Source organism: Acomys minous (assembly GCF_964271855.1).
Source record: "Acomys minous genome assembly, chromosome: 6".
NCBI lineage: Eukaryota > Metazoa > Chordata > Mammalia > Rodentia > Muridae > Acomys > Acomys minous.
In genome coordinates this window covers 76,659,806-76,686,529 of record NC_140487.1, presented here as the reverse complement: position 1 = coordinate 76,686,529, position 26,724 = coordinate 76,659,806, and the positions used below count along the sequence as shown (strand labels likewise).

At 47.3% G+C, this 26,724-nt stretch overlaps 2 protein-coding genes across 5 annotated transcripts in view; both read left to right on the top strand.

The window, feature by feature from the left end:
• The window catches only part of CPA2 (carboxypeptidase A2), a 31,427-nt gene extending 30,632 nt beyond the window's left edge, over nucleotides 1-795 (top strand). For all 4 annotated transcript variants that reach the window (XM_084786382.1, XM_084786381.1, XM_084786379.1 and 1 more), the window contains one exon: nucleotides 560-795. In XM_084786382.1, coding sequence (XP_084642508.1) covers nucleotides 560-747 — 188 coding nt within the window. In that variant the 3' untranslated portion in view covers nucleotides 748-795. The remainder of the gene's footprint in view (nucleotides 1-559) is intronic.
• Nucleotides 796-3,105: 2,310 nt separating this feature from the next.
• On the top strand, nucleotides 3,106-26,330 carry CPA4 (carboxypeptidase A4). The gene is made up of 11 exons (XM_084786383.1): nucleotides 3,106-3,281; nucleotides 8,800-8,881; nucleotides 9,334-9,468; nucleotides 10,924-11,019; nucleotides 13,561-13,662; nucleotides 14,871-14,975; nucleotides 15,629-15,739; nucleotides 17,510-17,600; nucleotides 19,394-19,593; nucleotides 20,197-20,281; nucleotides 25,545-26,330. The coding sequence occupies exons 1-11, from the start codon at nucleotides 3,214-3,216 to the stop codon at nucleotides 25,730-25,732; spliced, it is 1,263 nt and encodes a 420-aa protein (XP_084642509.1). The 5' UTR covers nucleotides 3,106-3,213; the 3' UTR covers nucleotides 25,733-26,330.
• Nucleotides 26,331-26,724: the final 394 nt, after the last annotated feature.

The following is a 26,724-nucleotide window of genomic DNA, read 5'->3' as shown; positions in this document are numbered from 1 at the left end:
CTTTGTAGTCTAATGCCATCTTTCTTCATCACATGCTATGTCATCATGTGCCATGTGCTGACAGGTGGACACACTTATCTCAGTGCATGTTACTCTACTGGCTTACCCATGATCCCCCTCGGTAGGCATGTGATTTGACATCAGAAGAGAGCTTGCTCCACTCTCACGCTGAGAGTCCCCTGAGGCCAGGGACCAAGTCACTCACTGGATTTGTAATCCCTTCTATCGCACTACAGAAAACAATGTGTGTTCGTTCTAAAGAAGGAAATGATGTGGCCTCCCTAAGCTGGGGAAGGTGCTAATTAGGGCATTGAGCAAAGTTGCAAATGGGTAAGTAAAGTCAGGAAGCTTCTGAGAGAGTGTCAATTTGAATACCTTTTTCATTTTAAATTACTTTTGTGCTCCCCGCCCCCCCACCGTGGTTCTTGTCATAAGAATGAGCCCCTAGTAGACTATGCCTGTTCCTGAAGCCCATGATTAGAAGGCCAGATTTATCTTTGATCATGCTAGAGATCAACGGAAACCCTGTAATCAGATTTCATTTCCATTTGCCCCTTAGACCAAGCCAGTGGCGGAAGCATCGACTGGGCTTATGATCTTGGCATCAAATACTCATTTGCCTTTGAACTGAGAGACACAGGCTTCTATGGCTTCCTGCTGCCAGCCAAGCAGATCTTGCCCACAGCAGAAGAGACCTGGCTTGGCCTGAAGACCATCATGGAGCATGTTCGAGACCACCCCTATTAGGGATCAGCAGAACAGACAAACACCATTAAAACCTCTTGTGAAGCAAAACTGGCTTCTGATTATTCTTTTTTAATCTCTTATCTGGAAACAGTATTTAAGGCTTTTTTGTTTTTGTTTTTCCATACAGGGTCTCTCTGTGTAGTCCTGCCTGTCCTGGACTCACTTTGTAGACCAGGCTGGCCTCGAACTCACAGAGATCCACCTGCTTCTGCCTCCCCAAGTGCTGGCATTATAGGCGTGAGCCACTGCTCTTGGCTTCCAGAACATTTTCATATGATCTCAAATTGAAATACTTACTCATTAATCTGTAAATCGCCATTGCCCTCCCCTGTAGCTTCTTATGACCACTATTGTACTCTGTGAATCTTGCTATGCCAGGTGCATCATAGGATCAGAGTCTTGTAGCATCCATCATTCTGTGTGGGGCTGGTTTCACACAGGATAATATTTCCAAGGCTTATCAATTTTGTAGCAAGTCTCAACCCCCCCTCCCCAACCTCCAAGTCTCATTTTTGGAGTTAGGGTCTCACTAAGTAGCCCAGGTTATCCTCCTGTCTCAATATATCAAGTGCTGGGATTTCAGGTGTGAACTGCCATACCCAGCTGAACCCCTTTATTTTAAACAGTGCAGCATTTCAGAGTTAGCAATGGGCTTAAGTTCCTTCATTCACTCGACACTACTCAGCAACAAAGTGCTAGCACCTGGTTCTTGTGCAGCCTTTGGTCTTGTTGGCTCATGCCCCATGACTTTGCCTCTCAGCTTGCACACACATTCTCTTTAGCCATTTATATCAATCAGTGATTTAGACTATTCATTCATTCATTCATTCATTCATTCACTCACTCACTCATTCATTCATTCATAGATAGTGTTCCTTGGGAGACAATGGAAATGGGTTTCGGCATCTAGAAATCTGCGTACTTATTTCTTTCTATAATGCTTCTAGCTGATTCTCGTCTTTGTTTTTCTTACTGTTAACCTCAGGAATGAAGTCGATCTTGGTGCGAACTAGAGCCTCTGCCTCTGTGGAGGACAGAGCAGGTGTAGGTCCAGTTTAAGTGTTGGGAGGACACAGAGCTCTGAGGCAGGAAGAGGTTGTGATAGAGATCCCCTCCTTGTTCTGCCACATCTGGCTGCCTCTGGAGACTCTGCACCCTGTTTCAAAATTAGGTTGGTTCTTGGCCCTGTCAGAACCAGGATTGGCAAAGATGTGGCGAGTCATCTACCCCATCTCTCAAGGTCTGATTAGTTTCCTCATCCCTCACTGCTGATGGTGGTAAGTCCTTGACCTGCCTCTAGCAAGATTCCTGTTGGGCAGCTTAGCCAGAAGCCCCTTTCCTTGATGCTCCCTCTTCATAATGACCCCTTATCCCACAGTCTTTGCTGCTTTTGGCCTCGAGACTAAACTAGCCCCTTCCATTACCATAGTCATGCTCGCCGTGGTAATGATCTTTAATAGTCTTACTGTTTTAACAAGTGTCAGAATAAATTTCAGCACTGCTGGCCATGATCCTTGGGTCTATGTGCCGCCCTTCAGCAGGTGTGGAGACAATGAGTCCGTGGGGACCTTGGGAGGGGATGCGTTGCGGTTTCTGGGACAGAGCCATACGCCTGAAAAGAGTGTCCACTAATTCTACTGACTCCAGACTCACAGAATAGCAAAACCTTAGGAAAGTCTTATTCTTTAGTTTTATTACAGCTGGGCTTGAGTCTGGGCGTGGTGGCGCACAACTTTAATCCCAGCACTTGGGAGGCAGAGGCAGGAGGATCTCAGAGGATGAGACCAGACCAGCCAGACTCTGCTTAAAAAAGAAAAAAGAAAAAGAAAAGAAAAGAAAACATCATTAAGCCTTATCTGTCATCCAGACTCCAAGGAAAACTTAATTTATTCAGACTAACACATCCTTTCTATACAGTTCACCATCCAAACTTCTCTTTTCTTAATGGAATCCTAAGAATTAGGCCTTACACCCACAAAGGAGGCCATACACTCTCCTCTTTCTGATCTGCTCTGCTGAGTTCTGTGCACAGGCTTCTCACGTGTGTGGCTTTGGAGTTGGCTCAACAGCTGCTTGAGAGTCTTCATTTTCAAGAAGGTTTTTATTATCCCAGAGGTAACTTCATCCCAGGCTTACAGTCTGACGTCTCCTATCAGTCTGGATCCCAGCCAGCAATGTGGGATCTTTCCATTTACTCCAAACTCACCATTTGGATGCCAAGTGATGAGCAATGTGGCAGCCTGGCTAAGACGTTCCCAGCCCGTGGAGCAAGTTCTGGTCTCGCAAATGGAGAGGCTGGGCCTCCATCACTTGACAGGAATGGAGGAGGCCTTAGCTGGGGCCTGCCCCGTCAGAGCTGGGAGGCTGTTGGAGAGTCATCTTAGCATTTTTGAGGACGTGAGTCGGCCTCGGGCTCCTTATAAATACTGCTTGACTCAGCCAGTGTGCGACTGGCACCCTTGAGACATGAAGTGGTTACTGTTCTTTGGGGCCCTTATTGGGCCGGGCATCTGCAGCAGAGACAAATTCTTCGGGTGAGTTTCTTTTTAACTGTATTATCAGTATTTAGTTCTTTCAGCAACCTGGGAGCCAAATTGGGTGATGATACTTTAGGTAGTAGGGCTTAGGGGGAGGGGCTAGCTTCTGCCTCTCCTCTGTCCCAGTGTCCATCCTGGACCAGCCACTGCTCTCCGAGATCTTTGATTCCCTCCGGTGAAATCAAAGACAGTGGTCTGCACAGAACCTTCCCAGTTCCGTAATCTCCTGCTAGTTCTGTGTCATCGTCCTCCTCCTTTCTAAGGCCAGTTCCAGGCATTTCCTACACCATTAATTAGAAGAACGGTCAGAAAGACTTTGTCAGTTTCTGCCAGACTTGCTGTTGACAGATACTCGCCCTCAGTGGGTGAGTCCTGGGTGTAGCTGGTGCTTTCTCTTAGGCTTTTGGGAGAAGAAGGTCCAATAGATCTTGACTAGCTACATCTGGGCAGCTGCGCCCCGGGGCTCCGTGTGAGTGTGTGCGCACATGCTCCGTACGGAACACTGTGGAACTGCTGAACGCCTGGAAGTCAGAGAGGTGGGGGAGATGAAAGATGCTTTGCTACCATGGTAGAAGATGCATCACTGCAAAACATTTTGCCTTTTGCAAAGAGCTTTCGTTTGCATTTGTCTTGTGGATCATGTAACAGCTCTGCCAGGCAAGGGTGTTATTTTCCTTGATTTAAACATAAAAAAGCCCCCCCAAAAACCCAAACCCCAAAAAACCCAGCCTTAAAAAGGTTAAGGAAGCTGCCTAATGCTACTTAACTGGGAAGCAGGGCAGCAGGAATGCAGACTACCAAGCTCAACTCTTTCTCCTGTAACACAAGTCAGGGAGCCCTCCATCTCACCGGTCTACCTGTGTTTGCGAGGCTGCGCTCTGTTCTACTGTCTGGTTGAAGGGACTCCAGGATTGTTTACTGAAGCAATTACTTACATGAGATTGAGTAATTTTTATGGGGATGACGGTTCATACCTGTCTCCGCTGCCAAATAACTCGGAGAGGTTAGGCGTAGCAGGTGGCCAGGGAGGAAGATTTTTCCGCAGGCAGCTCAGCAGTAGGTGTGTCATAACTACACTTGCTGCTGTGTGGGCTGACACATGGAGCTGTCAGGCTCCCACTGCAGCTATTCGAGTGGCTGAAAAAAAAATCTCTATTTTTTTTCAGGATACAGACCTTTTCTGTGATACAGTGGGCACCTTCTCTGGGACAGTGGGGCTGGGTCCTAGGGAATTCACTCCAGGAGTTCTGTATACAAAGGGCTGTGTGACAGAGCCGATTACAAAAGGTTTTAATCAATAGGGCCATGTCATCTCCAAGTCTGTGCTTACTGTACAGTAGGCATCTCAGGAAAGGTGGAAGCCTCTTTGCTGGGGTCTGTCCACAAACCCTGGTCCCTCAGTTCAATGAATCTAGAGGGCACAGGGGAGCTGGCCTCTGGCAGCTGGATGCTTGGGAAGCCAGACTGTAGACTGGCTAACGGACACAAGTTTGGTGGCTTCGCCTCACCACTTTGTCTTCTGCTCCTTGCGACTTGGTTCACCTAGCTCCCCAGTCTCCTTTTCTGCTGGTTATCATCTGTGCTAGTCTTTCGATATCTTAAGGAGGAGATAGTGGCCAGGATACAGGGAGGTGCTGGGCGGGTGGAGAACAGGAAGTAGTTGCAGAACTGGTTGTAGTGTCAGAGGTAGCTGGCAAACATCCCAGGGTTTCTTGAAGGCTATCTCTTAGTACTATCAGCTAAGCCTGGGCAGCAAGGCAGGTGAGAGAGGCACAGAGAACTGGCCACTTAGCTGTCTTCCTGGTACTGGGGGAGGTCCAGAAGCTTAGCCGTCAAAGCAATCGTTGACTGTCCTGAGTATGGGGCAGGTGTGAGGGTGAGTGAGCAGACCTTACCAGTCACGACGCAAAAGGCATCTTGGTGTACCGGGAATTGAAGAGAGCCAGAAGAGCTGTTAAAATAACCATACAGAACAGGAGGGGCAGAAAAGCACCTGCAAATCCCAATGTTTCCTCTCACCCAGGCCAATTTCCTATTTCCAGAAAGAGCTCAAGGTCAAGGTCTTTGAGTGGAATTCAGCTAGGGCAGATAAGGGTATGCTCAGCCATCCGCACTGTCAAGAGCTGGGGAAGTTAGAGATTTTCCAGATAGAGATAAGGTCAATGAAAGCAAGGAGATTGCCCTTTGTATGCCGCCTACTTTGCTTTTAGGCACCACTATGCTAATGTTCAAAAGGATAATTAACCCTTATCAAGAGTAGACCCTACTCTACCAACACTGCCAATTTTTTTATTTTTTATTTTTTATTTTTTATTTTTTTATTTGAGACAAACCTGTGTATCCTTGGCTGTCCAGGACTTGCTCTGTAGACCAGGCTGGCCTTGAACTCAGAGATCCGCCTGCTTCTGCCTCTGGGATCAAAGGTGTAGGCGACCATGCCCAGCTGCCACTGCCTAGCTTTGGTTAGGGAAAGTCTCATGGGTGACACAGGCACTTAAGGACTGGGGTCGCAGTGGAGGGAACGCCATGTGGAAGGCACACAAAAGCAATAGCACGGAAGGAGAGTGGGGCTGCAGGGGAGCGTGAACCAAGAAGGCATGCAGGGGTGAAGAAGAGGTGGGGAAGGTGCTCTGGTCTGCCTAGCCCCGCCCCCTGCCCCTTACCCCGCCCCCTACCCCTTACCCCGCCCCCTGCACACTCCATTCTGCCTCCCCCCCCCCTCACTACAGATGTTTGTATCTTTGCCTGATGAAAACTTGTTAGAACGGACTGTGAACTTCATCCGTTCCATGGTCAGTAAAGTCACCGTGTTCCACTGTCGCGGACTGGTCTAGGGAGCATGCAAGTTCTGTTGTGATGTCACCATATTGGAAAAAGGAACAGCACACTCTATAGCATGGGGGCAATGTGTCATCTTCTCTTTATACTCCAGAGCTCTTCAGCTGTCTTCCTTTTCTTCCTGTTCCTTCTCCATCCCCACTCCCTCTCCGTGACTACTCTATAGCCAGTGTTGTTTTGCCAAGGCCTAATTTTTTTTTCCACCCAAGATGTCAATCCTTGCAGCATGCTCACTGAAAAAGAATTTGTTATAATATTTTTAGTTGTGTGTGTGTATGTGCATGTGAATACAGGTGCCCAAGGAGGCCAGAGTCATTGGCTCCCCCTGGAACAGGAGTCACGGGCAGTTGTGAGGGGCCTAATGTGGGGGCTCAGAACCTGACTTGGGTCCTTTGCATGGGCAGTCCGTGCTCCTAACTGCCGAACTGTCTCTCTGCACCAAACATGCCCATCTTAAAGACATTCTCTCTTCTGGACTGTTAGGGACAGGCAGTTATAGAGTGTGCATTTGTCAAACTGGCCTCTGTCCTCAGTTAGAAGGGTCTACCCTCCACTGAGCTCTCTTTAAGGCTCTGTCTGTGACAGGGAAATGATAGTTTGACATTCCGTCTTCCCAGGCTTGTGATCCAACTCCTTGCATACCCAATGGGTTATATATTAGTCAACTTTCTGTTGCCATAACAAAATACTTGTAATTGGGCGTGTTCCTTTTTTTTCTGTTGCTGTGATAAAATACTCTGACAAAAGCCAGTTAAGGGAGAAAGGGCTTGTTTTGGCTCACAGTTTGAGGATGCCGTCTATTCTCCTATGAAGTCATGATGGAAGACACTTGAGGCAGCTGGTCACATTGCGACCATAGAAAGGAGGGATAGTACTTGTACTTGGTGTCCTTAGGTCTCAGCTCTTCCCAGCTAATCTGCACAGTTCCTCATAGATGTGCCCAGAGGCTTGTCTCCTAGGTAATTTTAAGTCTTGTCTGGTTAACAATTACCAGAGGAAAGATTTATTTCAGTCATCGTTTTGGAAGATGACATTCCAAGCTTGGGTGGCCCTGTCTATTTTGCCTTTGGTGAAGGGCTCAGGTGTTTGGCACTGTGGAGGGAGCATATGTAAGATGGGGAGATCATGTGGCAAAGACAGGATGCCAGAGAGACTCAGGTGCCATGCATCGTCTTTTAAACCTGCTTTCATAGGAACTGACTCTACAAAGCCAGCTTCCAAGGGCCCCCACTACTCCCCGCCCCCCCCCCCCCCCCCAGCCTGCTGCCTCTGAATGCTGCCTTTCAGCTGGAGGTCAGACTTCCAGGACCTGAACCCTTGGGGCACGTTCAAGTCATATCTAAATCATAGCAGGTTCATCGGAGCCAAACCAGGCTCCTCTAGGGTCCTCCGCAGTCTTCACGGGATCCTGTTAGCTGTCTACTTCAAGGACCCTAGTGGGGAGAGCTAGCGTGAAAGGATGTGCCTTGGGCATTAGCATCTTATCCAGTCCAGCCACCTGTGTTGAGAACAGCTCTGCAGTGGGCATTGTCTTTTGTGGCCTGGCCTAGGTCTTCCCAGAACTTTTCAGAATCAAGTGAAGCTCTGAAAGTCCATCCAGATAGAACCGGTTTCCGGTGAGGGAGGAGCCTCCACGTGAGCCTCACATTTAGCTCCCTGTGACAGAGCCATTTACTCTGTCAACAGGTCCTTCAGCCCACATCCCTCCCTGGCAGCTCCTCTGGCATTCACTCATGTCAAAGGGATGACGCATGTGACAGAGTCGAGTGTGGATTCATTTGGGCCGTCACCTAGCAACGCCTAATGGCTCCGCTGGCTCTCTGAGCGAGCTGAGAGCTCAAAGAAGGCTTTTCAGGCCTGGCCTTCTCCCACCCACACAGGACTTGGGGGCCTCTTCCCCTGCCAATGCTGCAGAAGCCGAATGATGCATGAGAAATAAACGGCAAAGTAGAGGGGGTGGGGGTCTGCCACTGGCAGGCTTCTTCTGGGCACTCTCAGGTCCTGGTGGGCAGCCACGAGGCTCACGTTGAGCCTCGTACCGCAGTCCACGTTCAGTTCCATTGTAAAGCGCATGTGTGGGGGCCGGGAGGACTAGCCCCTCCCAGGATAGGGGGTCTGTTCCTAAAAGTTCCCAGCTCTTTCCAGCACGAAGTTCCGCCAGGGTTTCAGCCTTGCCTTTGACAGTGAAGAAGGGTTTCTTTACGTCTTGAGTTAGCCTGGAACCTAACTCAGGGGCATTCCTTTCTGTGAGAATATATATGTTTTTCATTATAAAGTAATATGACCACATTACAGAAAACAGATACAAGAGGGGGAAAAAAAAAAAAGTAAAGCCATCCATAATCCCACGGCCCAAACGAGCACTGGCAGCATTTACTTTATTTCCGTTGTCTGTTTTGCTTGCAGCCCATCTGTTTTTTCCATACTCGTAATCATGGCATACATACAATTCTGTGTCCTGCTCTTTCACTTAATATTCCCCTTAAAGTTACACACAAGCCCTTTTTCATCTTTGCCACGAAGTCTTGTTTTTAATGGCTATACATTATAACCGAAGACTAGACCATTTCCTTTCATCCAAGCCAGCCCTGTCTGGATGGTGGGTTCGGTGTCTACTTGCCAGCTGAAGGCTCACCATTATCTTCCTCTCCCTGCGCTCCCCCCTCCCTTTCTCCAGGGACCAAGTCTTTAGGATTAATGTCAGAAATGGAGATGAGATCAGAAAACTGACTCAGCTAGTGAATTCGGACCAGTTTAAGGTACGTGGCTCTTTGTCCTCTGTAATGTTCTGAGTTGGGGTGGGGGGTGGGGGGGTGGGGGAGAACGGGTCCTTGCGCTTGTTTTTACCCCTGCGTTTGTTGTTTTTACCCCTGCGAGTTTTCTGTTCACGATGGAGTATTAGTCAGCACGCGCTTCACAGGAGTGCGAGGGAGTGCAGCGGGGAGGCCTCAGGACTCGGGGCTGCTGCTCTATTAGCTGCCTTGCAGCCTCCCTACTTCCAGTAGCCCTCGCTGCTTCTTGGACTTTGTCGGGTCCTGTTTGCTGGGCAGGTCTGACCAGATGCATCTGTGACATGGACGATGTTTGTCTTTTGGGCAGGACTCAGGGGATCGCCTTGGCTTTCGACAGTGGTTCTGAAGAACGTGAGCTCGTGCGTGCTCTGTTTTACCTGAGGTGCCGGCTAACCTCCTCGTGTTTCTGTTCTCCTCAGCTCAACGTCTGGAAGTCTCCCTCCACTGTGGAGCGGCCTGTGGACATTCTAGTCCCCTCTGTCAGTCTGCTGCCAGTCAAGTCCTTCCTGAAGTCCCAGGGCCTAGACTACTCAGTGACAATCGAAGACCTACAGGTGGGTAGGCCAGGCACTCTCACGGATCTTGCCTGAGACTAAGCCGCTAATCAGACTCGACCTGGGAGATTTGAAAATGTCTGCTGTCATCCTTTTCACTTCCCAGTTGCAGGTCTTGAGACAGACAGAAGCAGAGTGTAACAACCTGCTTCAGGAAGAGTGCGTTGTAGAGATGGGCGGCTACACAGAGCTACTTCTAAGTCTTGATGGCTAACCCCTAGTCTGTGTCCTTGGGCAAGCGTTTGCTCCCATGAGGCCCCATTTCATCATTGCTAAAATGGTGATAATGATTCGTACTTCAACTATTTACAGAGCCAATGCTTCTATTAACTATGTATAATATAATACATCTAACAGTAGTTGGCACCTAAGAGATGGTTCAGTAGGTAGCCATCCCTGACCATTTTTTTTTTTTTTGTATTGGAAGTTAGAAGGCAAAGAATATGTGAGTGGGGTCCTGGGAACCAATCAGAAGAGATATCGTTTGAGAAAGGGGGAATGTCACCAACAGCCCCCAGCAGAGGGAACCTTGCCATCCAGCCCCACGACCTGTACTGAACAGCAGGACAGTGTCCCTGGCTCCCCCTCTCCCTCACCGAGGTGGGTTGTGGACTAATTGGTGATTTGGCCCGGGATTTTCCTGATGGTGTGAGCAGCTGTGAGCTTATTAATCATCCTCACATGTCACAGACATCTGCCAGGAACCTTCAAAGTATGAGTACTTATAAGAATTTCTTTGTTTCTCAATGGTTTCCCAAGCTGCATGTTTCAGAAGCATTGCATACCAGATGTAAGCCGATGTCTAGAGATTTCATGCTATAGAAAAACCGAATGGCGCGCATGTTGTTTCCACGGATCGAGTAGATTTTGAATAGAATAATGTAAATCAGATATTAAAAAGTAAAATTTTATAGGAATATGGGAAAAAAATCTGAACCTCCTCTCTTTTTTAAAGTGAAAGGCAGGATTTATTATTATTATTATTATTATTATTATTATTATTATTATTATTAATTGTGTCACACTGGCTATGATAATCAACACACACGATTATAGATAGCTCTTCTCCTGGGTATGAACTTTGCACTAGTTTTATGAAAAGTCTCCACAGAACCAAGAATGTTGGAGAACAGAGGCCTGAAGCAGAAAGCAACGCAGATAATTCTGTTGTCCCGTCCCTCAGAATGAATGGGAAGCCCTTGAAGTGATTAGCATTAGAATGTCATGTAATTAGGACTAAAGACGTTTTAGACGTAGGCAGGAGAAACTTATCATCTTTTGAATTGTAATCTTTAGCTTGTATAACTTAAGCAATCTAGCCGCTTTTAGACCTTGGACATTTGTGTTGCTTGCCGCCATCTTGGCCAGCCCATCTACATCTCTAGGGGATCCCTTCACCAAGTTGCTGTGTCTGGTTTTTAAATTTTATTTTATTTTTATTTTTTATTTTTTAAGGCCCTTTTAGATAATGAAGATGAAGAAATGCGACACAACGAAGGGCGAGAGCGGAGCGGTAACTTCAACTACGGGTCTTACCATTCGCTGGAAGCTGTGAGTGTTTTGAAGCAGGGTTAAGGCCAACATTTTCTCCCTTCCTGAATTTTGGAGCCACTCTCCCGACGTCTCACTTCTCAGAGGGGCTGAAGCATGTGCACTTTAACTCCTACCCCAGTAGTGAGTTGCTCAGCTCCCACCAGCAGCCAAGTGCCTGTGAGACACAGCTGTGGTCTCCCCTGCCGAAGCCCCTCTCAAGCAGCCTTCTAAAGGAAGCCGGGATAGAACAGCAGCATTTCCAGTCCTTGTAGTCCAGCCTTCCCCCTCAACACTCCCCCCCAGCCCCCTACTCCCCCCACCCCCGCCATTGGAATCCTGAGCACAGAATAAGACGCCATTTACTCCAGGCAAGCAGACAAGTGGTTATTTCCAAGGTTAACCAAATATTTCCACTCATTTATCATGCCTCCTTATAATGTATATTTGTTCCACAATGCAATTTTGGTGCTGCGTGTAGTTAGAAACCACTTTATATAGATGACTTTCAAAGTAAGCCAAACTTTCAAAGGAAAAACTTGGAGCTGAATAATTTCATATGATCCTGGAACTTGAGAAGGCAAAAGGGACCACAGAACGGACTGGCATCATTCATGATCCAGAGCTCTTATGTCCCAAATGTGTCTTTTGGTGGTTTGCAGACTCTACTAGCTTGGAACCTCCCCTCCCCAATCTAACTGGCCGTTCTCCCTCCTTTACCTGGACACATGCTCCTCTTTATGTGCAAACACCGTGTTCCTGGCAAACTTTTCCAGGATATGAGACGTATACTTCAAGTTGTTTTTCTTCTAGATGAGGAATTATTCAAAGGCTGGCCAACTATTTTCCTTCTTTCCCATGATTGTCAGTAGCTTTGTTTATTGTGTACAACTTCCAACCACACTGCCCCTTGATCCCTCTTGTGACCAATGACATACATCTGCAAAACAGCTGGATAAAGTTAGGAGTTCAGTTCAGTCTTGGGCCATGGACGAAAGCAGAGCTCAGGGCCCACACTGGGACCAAACCCATAACATTAGCCTCATTAATGTGGGGCCCTCCCGAGCTGAGCTAACCAGTTACAAATGTCACCCAGGGACCAAGAGAGGCCATCTACTTAGCTCACCAGCTGTCTGTCTCACTTTCTCATCTGACTTGGAGAGTGACCTCCAGCTAGCTCTTGCTCCCAGAGCCTGCTGCTGTGCCATCTCTCTCCGGGCCAGCTTATTTGGCGCTCTTCCTAAAACCAGCTTTGACTAGCTCATCTCCTGTGACCACTCAGGCTTTTCTAAGTCTCCAATGGAAATTCTGCATTTGTTTTTGCCAGGGCTCCTGGTCTCGGGCTCTTAGTGAGGTGATGGTTGGCATGTGAATTTGTACTCCACATCTGGGTACAGGTTGGAGGTTTTAAAAAAGCCAACTTTCCCATTTGTTTGTTTGTTTATTCATTTATTTGTATGTAGGTGGACATGTGCCATGGTGCCAATATGGAAGTTCAAGTACAATCAATTTTTTTTTCTTCCACCCTATGGGTGCCAGGAATCAAACTCAGAACTCACGCTGTCAGGCTTGGTAGCAAGTGCTTTTGTCTGCCGAGGCATCTTCATGGCCCCAGCCTGCTGTTTTTAACCAATCTTCCTTCCTTCCTTCCTTCCTTCCTTCCTTCCTTCCTTCCTTCCTTTTTTCCAGTCTCCCTCCTCTCTCTCTCTCTCTCTCTCCCAACTTGTCTTAACTTTTTGTAGGTGATTTTTTTCTCATGGCCCACGGCGTCTACACTGCCTTATGTAGCGCCTCAGCATGGCCTCCAGCTCCCCTGGTAGCTGAAGATGGCTTAGAACTCACAACTCTTCTACCTCTATCTTCTGAGTGCTGGGGTTACAGACGCGTCCTGCCACCCCTGGCTGATGGGGCCCTAGGGATCGAACCCGGTGGCTTATGCGTGCTCAACAAGCCTTCTGTTAACTGAGTTACACACCCAATCCTGAAGCCCTTTGTGTGTTAAATGAGCATCCCCCTGCCCCTGTCATGCCCCGCCTTATTGACTGAGCATCTTCTTGAGACAGGGGCTCTCACTGAACCCGGGCTTAGCGGCTAACTAGACCAGCTGGCTCATGAGCTGCAGGGATCCTCCTGTCTCTGCTTTCCCATCACTAGAGCTACAGCTGCACACCACCATGCCCAGCCTTTTATGTGGTTGCTGAGGATCTGGACTCAGGTCCTCTTGCGTGGCAAGCATTTTATTTACTGAACCATCTTCTTAGCATTCTGTTTGCATTTATTAATGTAGCTGTTACGGCGGTTCCCTGTAATAAGCATTGCATGACTGTGTCCAACCTCCAGGCTGGGGTTTCAGAAGAAACTTTACATTGACAAGATAAAGTTCACAGATAATAGAACAGAATTTTAAAATATCATTGGGTTGAGTGCGGCAGACATGGCTGTTATCCTAGCTTTTGGAAGAGTGAGGCAGGAAGACTCCAAGTTCAAGACTTGTGTGCACTACATAGGAAATCTTATTTCAGAAAAAAAAAAGTGTCCTTGGCTCACTTTCCCATGCTTCAGATTTACCACGAGATGGACAGCATTGCCACAGATTTTCCTGACCTGGCAAGCAGAGTGAAGATCGGAGAGACATTTGAAAAACGGCCCATGTATGTTCTGAAGGTGAGGCCCAAGGCCCTGCTGAGGATGCTGACTGGGCATAACTTTCTGGATCTGAATTTCCGGGACTCAGCCCTTGTTCTGCTAACAGAGGGAGCCCCTTGGACCCCTGGGTTCTGAGGGAGAGATGGTAGCTTCGATTCATCTTTGCTTAATCAGATATTTTGTTCGGATGGAATACCCTGCTGCTTTCTAATGCAAGGCTGCTAGAAAGAGCATATCCCATTCTATGTTTTTGACTGAAAGGATCATAGGAGAGGCTGTTAGGATTCCTCAAGACCCTCAGAGGCTCCCAGTTTGCCTTCACTCCCACCAAGCAGTTCAGGACAAGATATGCCGGGCCTCTTCTTGGAAAAAGAATCTGAGACGCTTACATTAAGGTAGATGTAATTTTAAGCCCAATAGCCTGAGAGTCATTGGCCACATGAAGCCTAGCTTCCAGATATTTCTAACAGATTCAGCTGTGCATTGGGCAAAGGAGGTAGAGAGCTATGCCAATGACATAAATGACATAGATAATCCAGCTGGACACACAGAAAGGAATTTGGGCATAAAAACCACTGGACGATCGGTGGTGCTAAGAATTCACCAAACCCTTAGCTTTGTGGGAGCCAGGTTTATAGTAAGTAAGTGGCAGAGGCGGAGGCGCACCACTGAGCTGGTTCCTTTAGAAGGAATATATTTAGATTGTTCACCTATCTGATAGAGACCCTGGCTGCACTAGCACCATGCTCTGACCCATGAAGCCCCAACGCTATGGCGAAGGCAGGAAGCAGAATTCATTACTGCCATTTACAAAGGGCTCCAGTGAAGCCCTCTCCTTCATAATTTAAAAGCGAACTCATTGATTCCATAAGCATAGCAGTCTGGTTTGTGCACCCTTGCGTCTCTCTCCGTTGGGAAACCATTTGAGATCTTTCAAGAGACACACTATTATTGCTAATCGCAGTAGCATTCTGACCCACAATACCAATTGTTTCTCCTTTCCATTGACTCCCAAAGCTAGAGAGGTTTGGGCTGCCCAGAGCTCCAGCCAACCAATTAAGCTTCCTGGTCACGGATAAGCTTGCTAAATAGATGGTGCCCTCAGGAACATTTGGACTCCGAATTATCTTAAATGAATTAAATGAATAGGAGCAGGCTGGGGAGACGAGAGGTGAGGAGAGATGTGCGCTGGAAGGTCATTTTCTGGCCCCTTTCCCCTTCTGCAGTTCAGCACGGGAGGAGGCAAGAAGCGGCCGGCCGTTTGGCTGAATGCAGGCATCCATTCCCGTGAGTGGATCTCTCAGGCCACTGCCATCTGGACGGCGAGGAAGGTCATGTCGCCTGGAATTAGTCAAGGGTGTTCTGGTGGGCCTGGGGTGGGGGGTGGGGGGTGGGGGGTGGGGGCCCCAGCATCTCATGTGGCTGGGCCCAGGGGATGAGATACGAGGTGCTTGGCACCAACCTGGTAGTCTGAGACCTTTTCAGACAGGAGAAGTAAATAGTCAAAGGCCATCCCACTGTGGTTAAGTGACAGGGTTAGTGAGCAAAGTTAAAGCTCTTCAGACGTGGACCAGAGAGACTGATTCCCTGTGGGCCCTGCAGAAGGGGACTGAGCCTCAGAGCCGAGCTCCAATATGTTTTGCCTTCATCCCTTTCTAAGCCCTGCAGGCCTTCTGGGTTCAGAGATTGCCTCCAAGATCCTTCAAGAAACCCTTATTTTGAGCCAGTTCTGGGAGGGCAGGGTGGTATACTTGGAAAGAGGGAGTGAACAAAGCCCCCACGCCTCACTCTTCTCCTTGCAGTTGATATTGTCACGCAGTCCTGCCCCCAGGCTTTGAGGGCATTCAGGGGGCTTTTCAGAGAGGCTTCAGAGGGTGGGGAGCATCCTGGGGGGGGGGCGCTGGGTATCTCAGGAGAACACCTGGTTACACCTACAAACCTAGCCTGCCATGACGTAGCTGACAAGCATGTTGTCTCTGCTTAGATTGTGACTGATTATCAAAAGGATCGAGCTGTCACTTCCATCTTGGAGAAAGTAGATATTTTCTTGCTGCCCGTGGCCAACCCTGATGGATATGTGTACACACAAACCCATGTGAGTAATTCATTCTAAAAGGCCAGGGTCTGGCCTGAACTCCCTGTGTGGATTCTGTATCTCTTGCTGGTGCCCTAGGAGACCATATCCACCAGCATGTGTGTTGGACGCTCCCTTGGGATTTTTCCTTTCCAGTCCTGCCCTGAGCTCAGAATCACCGGGGAACATATTACTATTATGTTTAGAGAGAATAGTCTAAGGAACTCTCTCTGTTGTGGGTCTGGAACAATTTTCAACATTTTACCTATCTTCTATTCATCTTTTCCTCTCCTACACAATTTATTTTCTTGACGTATTTTGAAGCAAAGCCAGACATCATGTTATTTCATCTACAACGACCTTAGTGTGCCTCTCTAGCTGAAGATGATAATAATAATAATAATAAAAAACCCAAACCCACTACACCACTGTCACCTTTGAAAAATTAATGGGAGTTCTTTAATATCCTCTAACAACCCCCATTATTTTAAAATCGTCTGTTAGGAGTCCATTTGTCGAAGTCGGCATCCAATAAGGCCTGCGCGCCGCACCTGTGGCTGTGTCTCTGCGGTCTTTATTCAGTCAGCAGCACCCCAAGCACATCCTTTTAAAATGCCATTCATTTGTTGGAGAAACAAAGTAATTTCCTGTGTAATGTCTCACAGCCTGCGTCCGGCTGATGGCTTCTTTGTTGTACGATTTAATTTGCTCCCTTATTCCCTGGTTGAGACTGTGATTGAGTTCAGGTGACTGTCGTGGGCTACAATAGGCACCGTGCATGTCTGTGGCATGGGTGATCTTTGGCGGCCATTGCTTTGACTTCTGGATGAGCCAGCCATTACTCAAGGCATCCAGATGGGACCAGTTTGGTTCTTTTTTTTTTTTTTTTTCCTCCAGTTCCTCCTTTTTATTAACTCACACACAACCACTCGTCTTCTGGTTTGTGGAAGCAGTTAGGTCAGACAACTTGCCACAGTAATGTCTGTCAAAGTGCTAACCACGAAAACTCCAGCACCACAGTCACCAGAAGGACCCTCTCGACGACATCGGCTAGTTTTGCCATTTCCATCCACCTTAAGGTGTTTCAGCACAGCCAACGTCACCTTCTTCCTCTTCTGCTTGCTCTTCTTGGGGTGGAGTAAGACTTCTTCTTCCTTTTCTCAGCTCCGCCACGAAGTCTCAACACAAGGTGAAGGTGGACGCCTTCTGAATGCTGTAGTCAGACAAAGCGTGGCCATTTTCCCGCTGCTTACCAGCAAAGATGAGCCTCTGCCGGTCAGGAGGAATTCCTCCTTATCCTGCATCTTGACATTTACATTTTCTACGGTGTCTGAGGGGTCAGCCTCGAGCGTGGTGGTCTTCCCCAGAAGGGTCATCACGAAATCTGCATCTTGGCAGTGGCTCCACCACAGACGGCGGCTCGGAAAGGACAGTTGGGTTCTCATATGGACACTTTGGGGGAGTCACTTTCCTTTTTTTTTCTTTTTCCTATTCTTTTTCTTTTTTGGACAGCGTCTTACTAGGTGCTGTAGTATGTAAAGCAGCTTGGCTTCAAACTCACAAAGATCTGCTTGCCTCTGCCTCTCAAATGTGTGGTTAAAGGGGTGTACCATGCCTGGCTCAGAATCCCCTTTTTAAAGCCTTTTCCCACACCATCTCCTTTGTGAGTGGGTGACAGCAGACTGCCCAGGCAGTCATGGCCACGCGCAGCTCAGTCCATCTGCTGTTGTCTTAGCCCTCAGAAAAACCTTATGTCGTGACACACTCTTGGGTGGTTGGTGGCTTTTTCAGAACCGACTATGGAGGAAGACAAGGTCCCGGAACCCAGGAAGCCCCTGCATCGGTGCTGATCCAAACAGAAACTGGAATGCAAGTTTTGCAGGTAGGCGGAGAGATGGTTTCAAATCCCACCAGCGTTGGATGAACCAGAAGTGATGGACAGGGAACCAGGTTCCATTCTGGTTGTGTTTTTTCCATTCACTCCAAGACTCAGGGACATGCCCCAGGCTATCTGTGTCTATGTTTCTGTTTTTTTTTAAGTCTTACTGCTGTAACTTTGGAAGGGAGTGATTCAGTCATCCCTGTCCTGAGAAGACAGTGGGCCAGGCGGTCTCTTCATTGTGATAATGATTATGTTAATTTAAAATATTTATTTACTGTGGTGAGGCCTTATGCCTTCTAGGCAAGTACTCCACTACTGAGCTGTGTCCTCTCAGCTCCTACAATGAAAAAAAAAATCACTCACATCTTAGATGTATTTATTCAAGGCCCTTCTTTAGCCCTGGCCATTCCAGGTTTGCTTGGTCCAGTTGTAACTGTGCAGAAGGCTTCCTGGTGGCAAGTCAAAAGATCAGTTAACACTGTTACCCAAATAGGTTAGTGCCTATGGCAATTTTTTTTTTCTCTGAGACAGAGTTTTTCTGTTTGGCCTTGGCTGTCCTGGGCTCACATTATAGGACAGGTGGCCCCAAACTCACAGAGATCCACCTGCCTCTGCCTCCCAGAGTGCAGGGATTACAGGTGTGCGTCACCCATCTCGTATAGCAAAGCTTAAATCCCAGCAGCTACCCCTCTGTTAGGACAAAGCCACAGCTAGCAGTCATGGAAGATGAATTGGGAATTAGGTGACCTGGGGTCTGAGTTGCAGCTGTTTAAAAACCGTCCCCACAAAAGTACCAACTATTGTTCCTTGTTCTTCTTGGCTTTTTTGTTCTTGAAACTCAGATAATCTTAAGATTCCATGGCTGATAAAAGTCACCAAATAAGCTTACCTTCCAGTTTTAAATCTAGTAGTAGTTCTTTCCTGTTTCATGTGTACGCACAAGCACACACTTCCAGATCAAGACTAATGTGGGCTGTGTAGCGTGTGAAACTCTGTCTTGAAACCAAAAACAAAACAAAACAAAAATATATGTAAGCTTATTTTACTTTTTTCTGTGCTGGGAATCAAATCCAGGGCCTATGCCTGCCCTCTATCATTGAGCTATACCCCAAACCCCGATATTTTATTTTGAGTGAACTTATTGTAATTATACAGAATGATCATAAAAAATTACAGGGAAAATAATGATTGTAGGATGGTAACCAATCAGTCACTCAGTCAATCCCCCCTCCACACACGTGCACATACACACATGCACATACATACACACATGCACACATGCACAAACTCATACACCAAGGCACACTTTGCTGTGAAAAATGCAGAAAGCAATCCATCTAAATACTTGTTAAATTAAAAAAAAACACAACAATAGATTATTTTGGCAGCAGTTGGCCATTAAGACCTGAACCAAGAGACTAAGTTGACACCAGAATAAATGGAGTAATTTTCATTATTTATTGGTATTCATATTAATTATCAAGAACACTTATTAATTACAGCTTGTTCTTGAGTGTGACATTAATTATTTATGACAACTGCTATTAGCGCAATATGAGGTCAACTCTACCCACTTAAAAAAGTCCCAACACTTTTCCTTATTTGTAACAAACCCCATCACCCCCAAATTCCCTTCCTGTCCCCTCCTCAGAATCTGCACCTGCAATGAATAGATTCTTGGGGACATCTGACAAACACCTGTCCACCATTCCGGTCAATCTTGGGGTGGAGGTCACTTCCTTCTGTCCTCTTGCCCCGTGGGTTGTTTATTACTCATCAGTTCCCACCCACAGGAGAGGGGTCCAGCAATAACCCTTGCTCTGAAGTATACCATGGCTCCCACCCCAATTCTGAAGTGGAAGTGAAATCAGTGGTGGATTTTATTCAAGAGCATGGCAATTTCAAATGCTTCATCGACCTGCATAGCTACTCACAGCTCCTGATGTATCCTTATGGGTACGCGGTCAAAAAGGCCAAAGACGCTGAGGAGCTGGTAAGTGAGGGAGGCCTTCTGCCTGGTCTCAGCCTGCTTGACTTTGCCTCATGACTTGCTAAAGACTGTGCTTGGCGCCGTGATGGGAAAGGGGTCAGGGACCTTCTTTCTGGTTAAGGGAGAAGTGAGGGAGGGTATAGGTCATAGCTTGGGGGTTCGGTGTTCCCTGGGATAGGAAAGGCTCCTATAGATAGATGGACTAGTAGGAGGAGGGCTGGCATAGTCAGGATGGCTGTAGGCCTAGGCCTCCATGCTGGTCGGCTGGGATGCCACCCCGTTCCCAGGCTATCACCCGCCCACTAGTCTATGGGTAGAAGATGCTCCGCTCAGACTCATGGCGAGATGTAGAGCAGATTTTGGTTCTCCATTTTAGGCTTTTCTCTTGAACATACTTGGCCTTCCGTCATGTTTCTGAGCATGACATCTCCCTCCCATTGGACATCTTGACTGATCTATCCTAATGAGATTCCCACAGGGTTGGCACGCGGCTCTCTGGGCTTCAGGAAAGCTTGCGGGAAGCTCTTGCAGGGAGGGTCTGTGACTGCAGCATGCTTACTGCTCTCTGTACACCTCCATCCTCTCATCTGCCTGCTCCCTTCCCAGGATGATGTGGCGAGGAGTGCAGCCGAAGCCCTGGCTTCCTACTCGGGCACTAAGTATCAAGTTGGACCAACTTGCACCACTGTCTGTGAGTACTCCTGCCTGGGAGTTATCTAGGAAGTGCCTTGGGAGGAAAGTTGAGATGGAGTGGGAGGAGAGATGCAAGTTGTATTTCCTGTGTTATCGTCTGATTGTCTTAGTGGTTAGTAGCAGACCAAAATTTATGTTGAGACTTTGTGACAAATGGCTGCTGTGGACAGGCGTCTCCATCAGTGTCACCACCACTCTCATGTACTTATCATGTGCCCTTGATGAGCTAGGACCTGTCAGCTGGTAGACTACATTCCTCATTTGTGTTACAGATCCTGACATAATTTATCAGAAAGTTATCAAAGCCTGTCCTCCATTTGTGTGTGTGTTTCTGTCTGCATGAGTGCACATATGTATATGTGCACATGGAGACCAGAGGTCAATGTTGGGTGTCTAATCCCTATTGTTTTCCACATTATTTTTTGAGACTGGGTCTCCCATTGATTGGCTAGACTGGCTCACCAGCACGTACCAGGAATATGCTTGTCTCTATTTCATCAACACCATTCTGCCATGCCCGCAGGGTTACAGACCCATGTCTGCAGGGTTACAGACCCATGTCTGCAGGGTTACAGACCCATGTCTGCAGGGTTACAGACCCATGTCTACAGGGTTACAGACCCATGTCTGCAGGGTTACAGACCCATGTCTGCAGGGTTACAGACCCATGTCTGCAGGGTTACAGACCCATGTCTGCAGGGTTACAGACCCATGTCTGCAGGGCTACAGACCCATATCTGCAGGGTTACAGACGCATGTCTGCAGGGTTACAGACTCATGTATAAAGGGTTACAGACCCATGCTGTTGGCTACTTTAACCTGTGTGAGTGCTAGTGATCCAGATAAAGGTCCTCATGCTTGAGTTGTTTTCCCAGGTCCCTATGCATTTTTCAAAGGAAACTCTCCAGCTTTGTGTTAGGAGATAGATGGTAGAGATAATGTGTGTTGGAAGTGAACAAGTCATAAGGAGTCTTTTAACTATGATTAATATGTAGAAAAAAAATCTATCTAGTCCCCAAATCTAAAACCTGGCATCAAAACTTGTCACCCACAGCCTCACTTGGAGGACATATTTGTTTTGGTTTCATCTGAGCGTTTTACTGGATTTCTGTAGACATCTTGCCAATTATCTTGTTTTGGAAATCTGTCTTCAAGTGATGGGAAGTGTAACGCTGCCCAGCTCTGGCTAAGTGGGAAACGTGAACATCAACATGGGAGGTACAACGCTGCTGTGTTGTGAGGGAGTGGTCCCTCTGACGCGCCTTCTCTATAGCAACCACTGCCTTGGTACCCTTGCCTCACACCCCGGCACTCTGCTCTCTCTGTGTAGCTACAGAGCAACATAAAGCAGTTAGCAGGATGCTGGTGCTTGTCTTGGTAATTGCAGCAACAATCCATTAATTATTCATAGCTCATTGCTATTAGTGTTGTTAAATGGAAACTCTTCGGAGGACACATCTGGAGACTTTCTCCACCCTCTGCTTAACCAGCCAGGAGAGAGCCACGGCCTGAGAGAGCTAATGGAGGCTTGCTGGGAGCCCCTTGAGGAGGGCTTCCTAAAGATCTCTGTGGGTCACCAGGGCCCCTGCTTTGGGGTCAAACATCAGTTTAAATCATGGGCTTGTACTCCCACATCAAACACATTCTTTTCCCCAGGATGAGCTGTGTGGAGTTGGGATACTCACCAGATGCCTCTCTCAGGGGGGAAGGCTCAGACACCCTCTCAGGGGGGAAGGCTCAGACGCCCTCTCAGGGGGGAGGCTCAGGCGCCTTCTCAGGGGGAGGCTCAGATGCCCTCTCAGGGGGAGGCTCAGATACCCTCTCAGGGGGAGGCTCAGATACCCTCTCAGGGGGAGGCTCAGATGCCTTTCTCAGGAGGGAGACTCAGGCATCCCTGCTATCTTTCAGGAACATTCTATATCCTTCATAGGTCTTCTCTGCCTCCATTATTTCCTAAAAGTAGGATTTTGGATATTAAAAGTCCATGTAACCCAGGGCTCTGGCAAGTTCTATAGCTAGAGTTGACATCTGTCCTTTTTCTTAGAGTCATCATTTTAAATGAAAGTCATTCACACTTTCTTGCTGCCTTCTTAAACAGAGCATAGGAAGGAGACTTCAGTGTCCCCCCCAACCCCTGCCACCCCAATTGAGTGGCTTTCTGAGACTGTTATAGTCTAAGGAACGAATGTGTCTTTTTGGACTGTAAGCTCCTTCCCCTAACTAGCCCCGCCCCATTTTGCTGCTTTAAGTCAGTGTCTGTTTGGTTTTGTTTCTTTCCTTAATTAACGCTTTAAAAAGTTAGTATAGACAATCATAATCTTCCTGGTAGTGTTCTCATGCATATATGTCATGCTCATGTGTGTCTGCCACCTGCCTCTACCTCCTCCCGCTGGACTGTGCCTGCTCTGTACAGTCTCACATCTCCTTCCTCCTGTCAGACTGTCATGGCCGCTTGTGCTGCCTTGGAGCCATCTGCATCCTGCAAGTTCTCACTTCTCCCTTTACTGCTTCTGATGTACTCAGGGCTTCTGACGCAGTAAGTTCTTGGGCTCATCCGAATGGGATAAATCATGGATTTTAAGGATGTTTGTGACAATACCATTTATCACCACAGAAGTCTGCTAAGTGTCTAAAATTCCCATTAGGAGAGGGCTAGACAAAAACACCATCAGCGCATTCATACAGGGAAGCATGAAGCTGCCCTTAAATGAATACGGTGGGTCAATATGCGCTAATAGGAAATGATCTAAAAGTGTTAATTGAAAAAAATAGCATGTGTAGAATGTGTATATATGTGTGCGTGTGCATCTATGTGTGTGTATGTGTACATGTATGCATGCATTTTAAAAGATCTGGGGAGATAGCTTGGTTAGTAAAAGGCTTGCTGTGCAGACATAAGCACTCAAGTTTGATCCTTCAAACCCATATAAATAAGCCAGGTAGTACTGTGCACATTTAAGCTAGCACTAAAGAGATGGAGGCAGCTTAGCCCAGCTGCTGAGTTCCAGGCTAGTGGAGATCCTGTCTTAAACATAGGCAGACAGGACTGAGAACAGCACCCGAGGTCTTCTATGCATATGTACACGCATGCATCTGTACATGCATATATACACATGTGCCCCCACATATGCTTTTGTATACATACAAGCAAGAGGATGAGCAAGGAATTACATAAAATGAAGTTTATGAACTTCATCAATTTTGAATATCAAGCAGTACACTTTCTGCCTCTTTCTAAGATCTGAAGGGTGTTACAGAGCACTTGAGTTTATCCTATAAACAACCACTGGAAATGCTAGGTATTGTTTGGTTTTTTTTTTCCTGGAGCATTTTCTCAGGGTAGAAAGACTGTGGGGATCACATGGATTTCTGAGAGCATAGCAGAGCCCATTCTATTCCCTTGGGAACGTGCAATCTCCGTGGAAGCTGTATCTCCAGAGGAGTCACACACACACACACACACACACACACACACACACACACGTCCATGAGAAATGGTTCTCAGGAATGAGGGAAAGGAAGGGCCTGGGTTTACACTTATCAGATGCGCTAATCCACCAGATGGACTGCAAGCCGACTGGATGGACAACTTAAAAGGAAGTGAGCTTAAATCCCAGCTCTGCCCTTTTGTTTGCATTTCCTTCATGGCTGTGCCTAGTCCGAGCTGGGCTTTTCCCATCCGTAAACTAAGGGCAGTAATGGCCACCACTGGAATGTAAAGATCATGACATCGTGAGTGTCAAGTGATAAGATGGCCAGCGCATGGCAGATGCCGAAGAACAGAATAGCTGCTGCTGTCATCATTTTATTAGTGATGTTGGCAGCAAAGTTCCTGCTTTAGTAGTTTGACTGGGGGAAAAAATCCAGAAAAAACCCTCCTATCTCTTTCAAGTCTTCTGGCAAAGGGAGTGAGCTCCTAGAAAAGGAATGCGCTTCCTTTTCCTCTGTGCATCGCTTATCTCTTGCTGGGTGAAAAGAGAAAACAAAACTAAGCTAAGACCTCTCAACTTAACATGATAAACATTTATTTCTTACCCGGTTTATGCGGGTCAGGAATTTCAGACCATCTGATGTGGATGGCTCTGAGGCAGGGGGCTTACAGAAGGTTGCAGTCAAGCCAACTTCAGGGCTAGGCGATCTGCTTGTAGGGTGGCTTGGCCCAGTGCTTGGTGAATTAGTGCAGATTCCTGACAGGAGGGTGCATTCCTTCGCCAAGCCTCTCCATTGGGCTTCCTGGGTGTCCTTACATCAGAGGCATCTGATTTTCCCCAGACCAAGTGACCCCAAAGACAAGTAAGGCAGGGCCACACTGGCTTTCATGACAACTTCTTTCTTCGAGATCCTGTTAACTCTGGGTACGAGGCCAGCCTTATTCTCTCTAAAAGAGGATGACACAAGGCACCATTTCAAGGGGACAGGGCTCGCTGGTGCTAGAGAGGAATGCATGCCTCACCCTGTCCCTAATAAGATAGGTTTGCGTTTCTTTTTTCTTTTTCTTTTTTAAAAAACTTATTTATTTATTATGTATACAGTGCTCTGCCTGCATATATACTCACAGGCCAGAAGAGAGCATCAGATTACACTGTAGATGGTTTGGAGCCACCATGTGGTTGCTGGGAATTGAACTCAGGACCTCTGGAAGAGCAGTCAGTGCTCTAAACCACTGAGCCATCTCTCCAGCCCTGGTTTGCAGGGTTGCAGTGACACGATGGGACTGAGGGTTCCACTTTTGGGGGGGGGGCGTATGTATATATGCATTATGTCTGTGTTTATGCACGTTCATATACATACATGCATGTGGAAGGATTTACTGTCTTTTTCTATCGCTTTCCACCTTATTGAAGCTGGGGCTCTGAACTCCCCAGTGTGTTGATTCAGCCAGCCTAGCTAGCCAGCTTGCTCCAAAGATACCCTGTTTCTGCCTCCTGAATGTTGCAGTTACAAGTGGGCCACCATGGCTAACCAACATCATGTGGATTCTAGGGACCCAAACTCTCCCACAGTTTACCCACTGAGCCCTCTCCGCAGCCTTGGGAATGAGGGTTTAAAATCTTAGACCTGTATGGTGCAGGGTGGACCTAAGACCTATGGATGGAGCCCTTGCGTTTTTAGGCCATATGTGTCTTAGGATCCGATGACTTTCAGAAAGAACTCCGGATTCTAAGGACGCCAACCCAAGCAGAGAGCCAGCTTTTCCCTCTGAAACCTAAAGTAGTCTTGAGTTGAAGTAGGCTTCAGTGGTGTTTTCTTCTGATTGACAGATCCAGCTAGTGGGAGCAGCATTGACTGGGCATACGACCATGGCATCAAGTATTCATTCACATTTGAGCTGAGAGACACTGGGCACTATGGCTTCCTCCTGCCAGCCAGCCAGATAATCCCTACTGCGGAGGAGACCTGGCTAGGGCTGGAGACCATCCTGGAGCATGTGCGGGACAACCTCTACTAGCCAGAGAGCCCTCTTGTTTCACCCCCGAGCCACCACCGAGGCCACTGTTAAAGAAGATCATTTCTCATGCATGGGTCAGAGCCTTCTGGGTTGGTAGAGAACCCAGCTGCCTCACCTTCAGCATTGCTCCCTAGAGATGCCACATCCTGGTGGCGGCCTGTGAGGAGCACCTTTATCCGCGTAGTGTTTGATCCTGACGATCTGCTGGGACTTTGGTCGCCTCTCTACCCATGCAGCTGGTTGGGCAAGCCTCATTCAAGGTCATTGTTTCGGGGTGGCATATGGCTACCTCGTTTAGAAGATCTGCTATTAGCTTTCTTGTCTCTACATGTAACCTGGCTCTGGTGTGGGGGAGACAATGCTTGTCTTTGGAACTTCCTGTAATTTCTCTCTTTCTGACCTGTTTTTTTCTTTCTTTCTTTATTCTTTTAGACAGAGTCTTACTATGTTGCCCATGCTAGCCCGAAACTCCTGGGGTCAAACTGTGCTCCTGCCCCAGTCTCCCCAGGAGTGGCATTATAGCTCAGAAACACATTTTCCCGTGAAGAACAAATCCTATGGGACCACCAACATATGTATTCTTATTCTTATTCTTATTCTTATTCTTATTCTTATTCTTATTCTTATTCTTATTGATACAGGATCTCTTTATGTGTCCATGACTGTCCTGGAACTTGCTATATAGACAAAACTGGCCTCAAACTTATAGAGATTGCCCTGGCTCTGCCTCCAGAGTACATTAAAAGAATTAAAGATGTACATTACCATACCTGGCTCCTCTTAATTATTTTCTGTTGGCTTGAATACACAGTCAAACTTTTGTCCAAGGCGCAGTGTTCATATAATGCCTTTTTTTTTTTTAACCCTCCTCTCTATATATTTGGTGTTACTGGGATTCTCAAAGGGGTCAGTTAAACTGTAGGTGATGCTCACAGGGATTGTGAGTAAAATGGGGCTGGATTACAAGGTCACTTGATTAGCACCATCTGTCC

Coding starts and splice junctions, on each gene's coding strand:
- CPA4 (XM_084786383.1), top strand. CDS start 3,214: ATGAAGTGGTTACTGTTCTTTGGGGCCCTTATTGGGCCGGGCATCTGC. Junction 19,594..20,196: donor CCAAAGACGCTGAGGAGCTG/GTAAGTGAGGGA, acceptor CTCCCTTCCCAG/GATGATGTGGCGAGGAGTGC. Junction 20,282..25,544: donor ACCAACTTGCACCACTGTCT/GTGAGTACTCCT, acceptor TCTGATTGACAG/ATCCAGCTAGTGGGAGCAGC.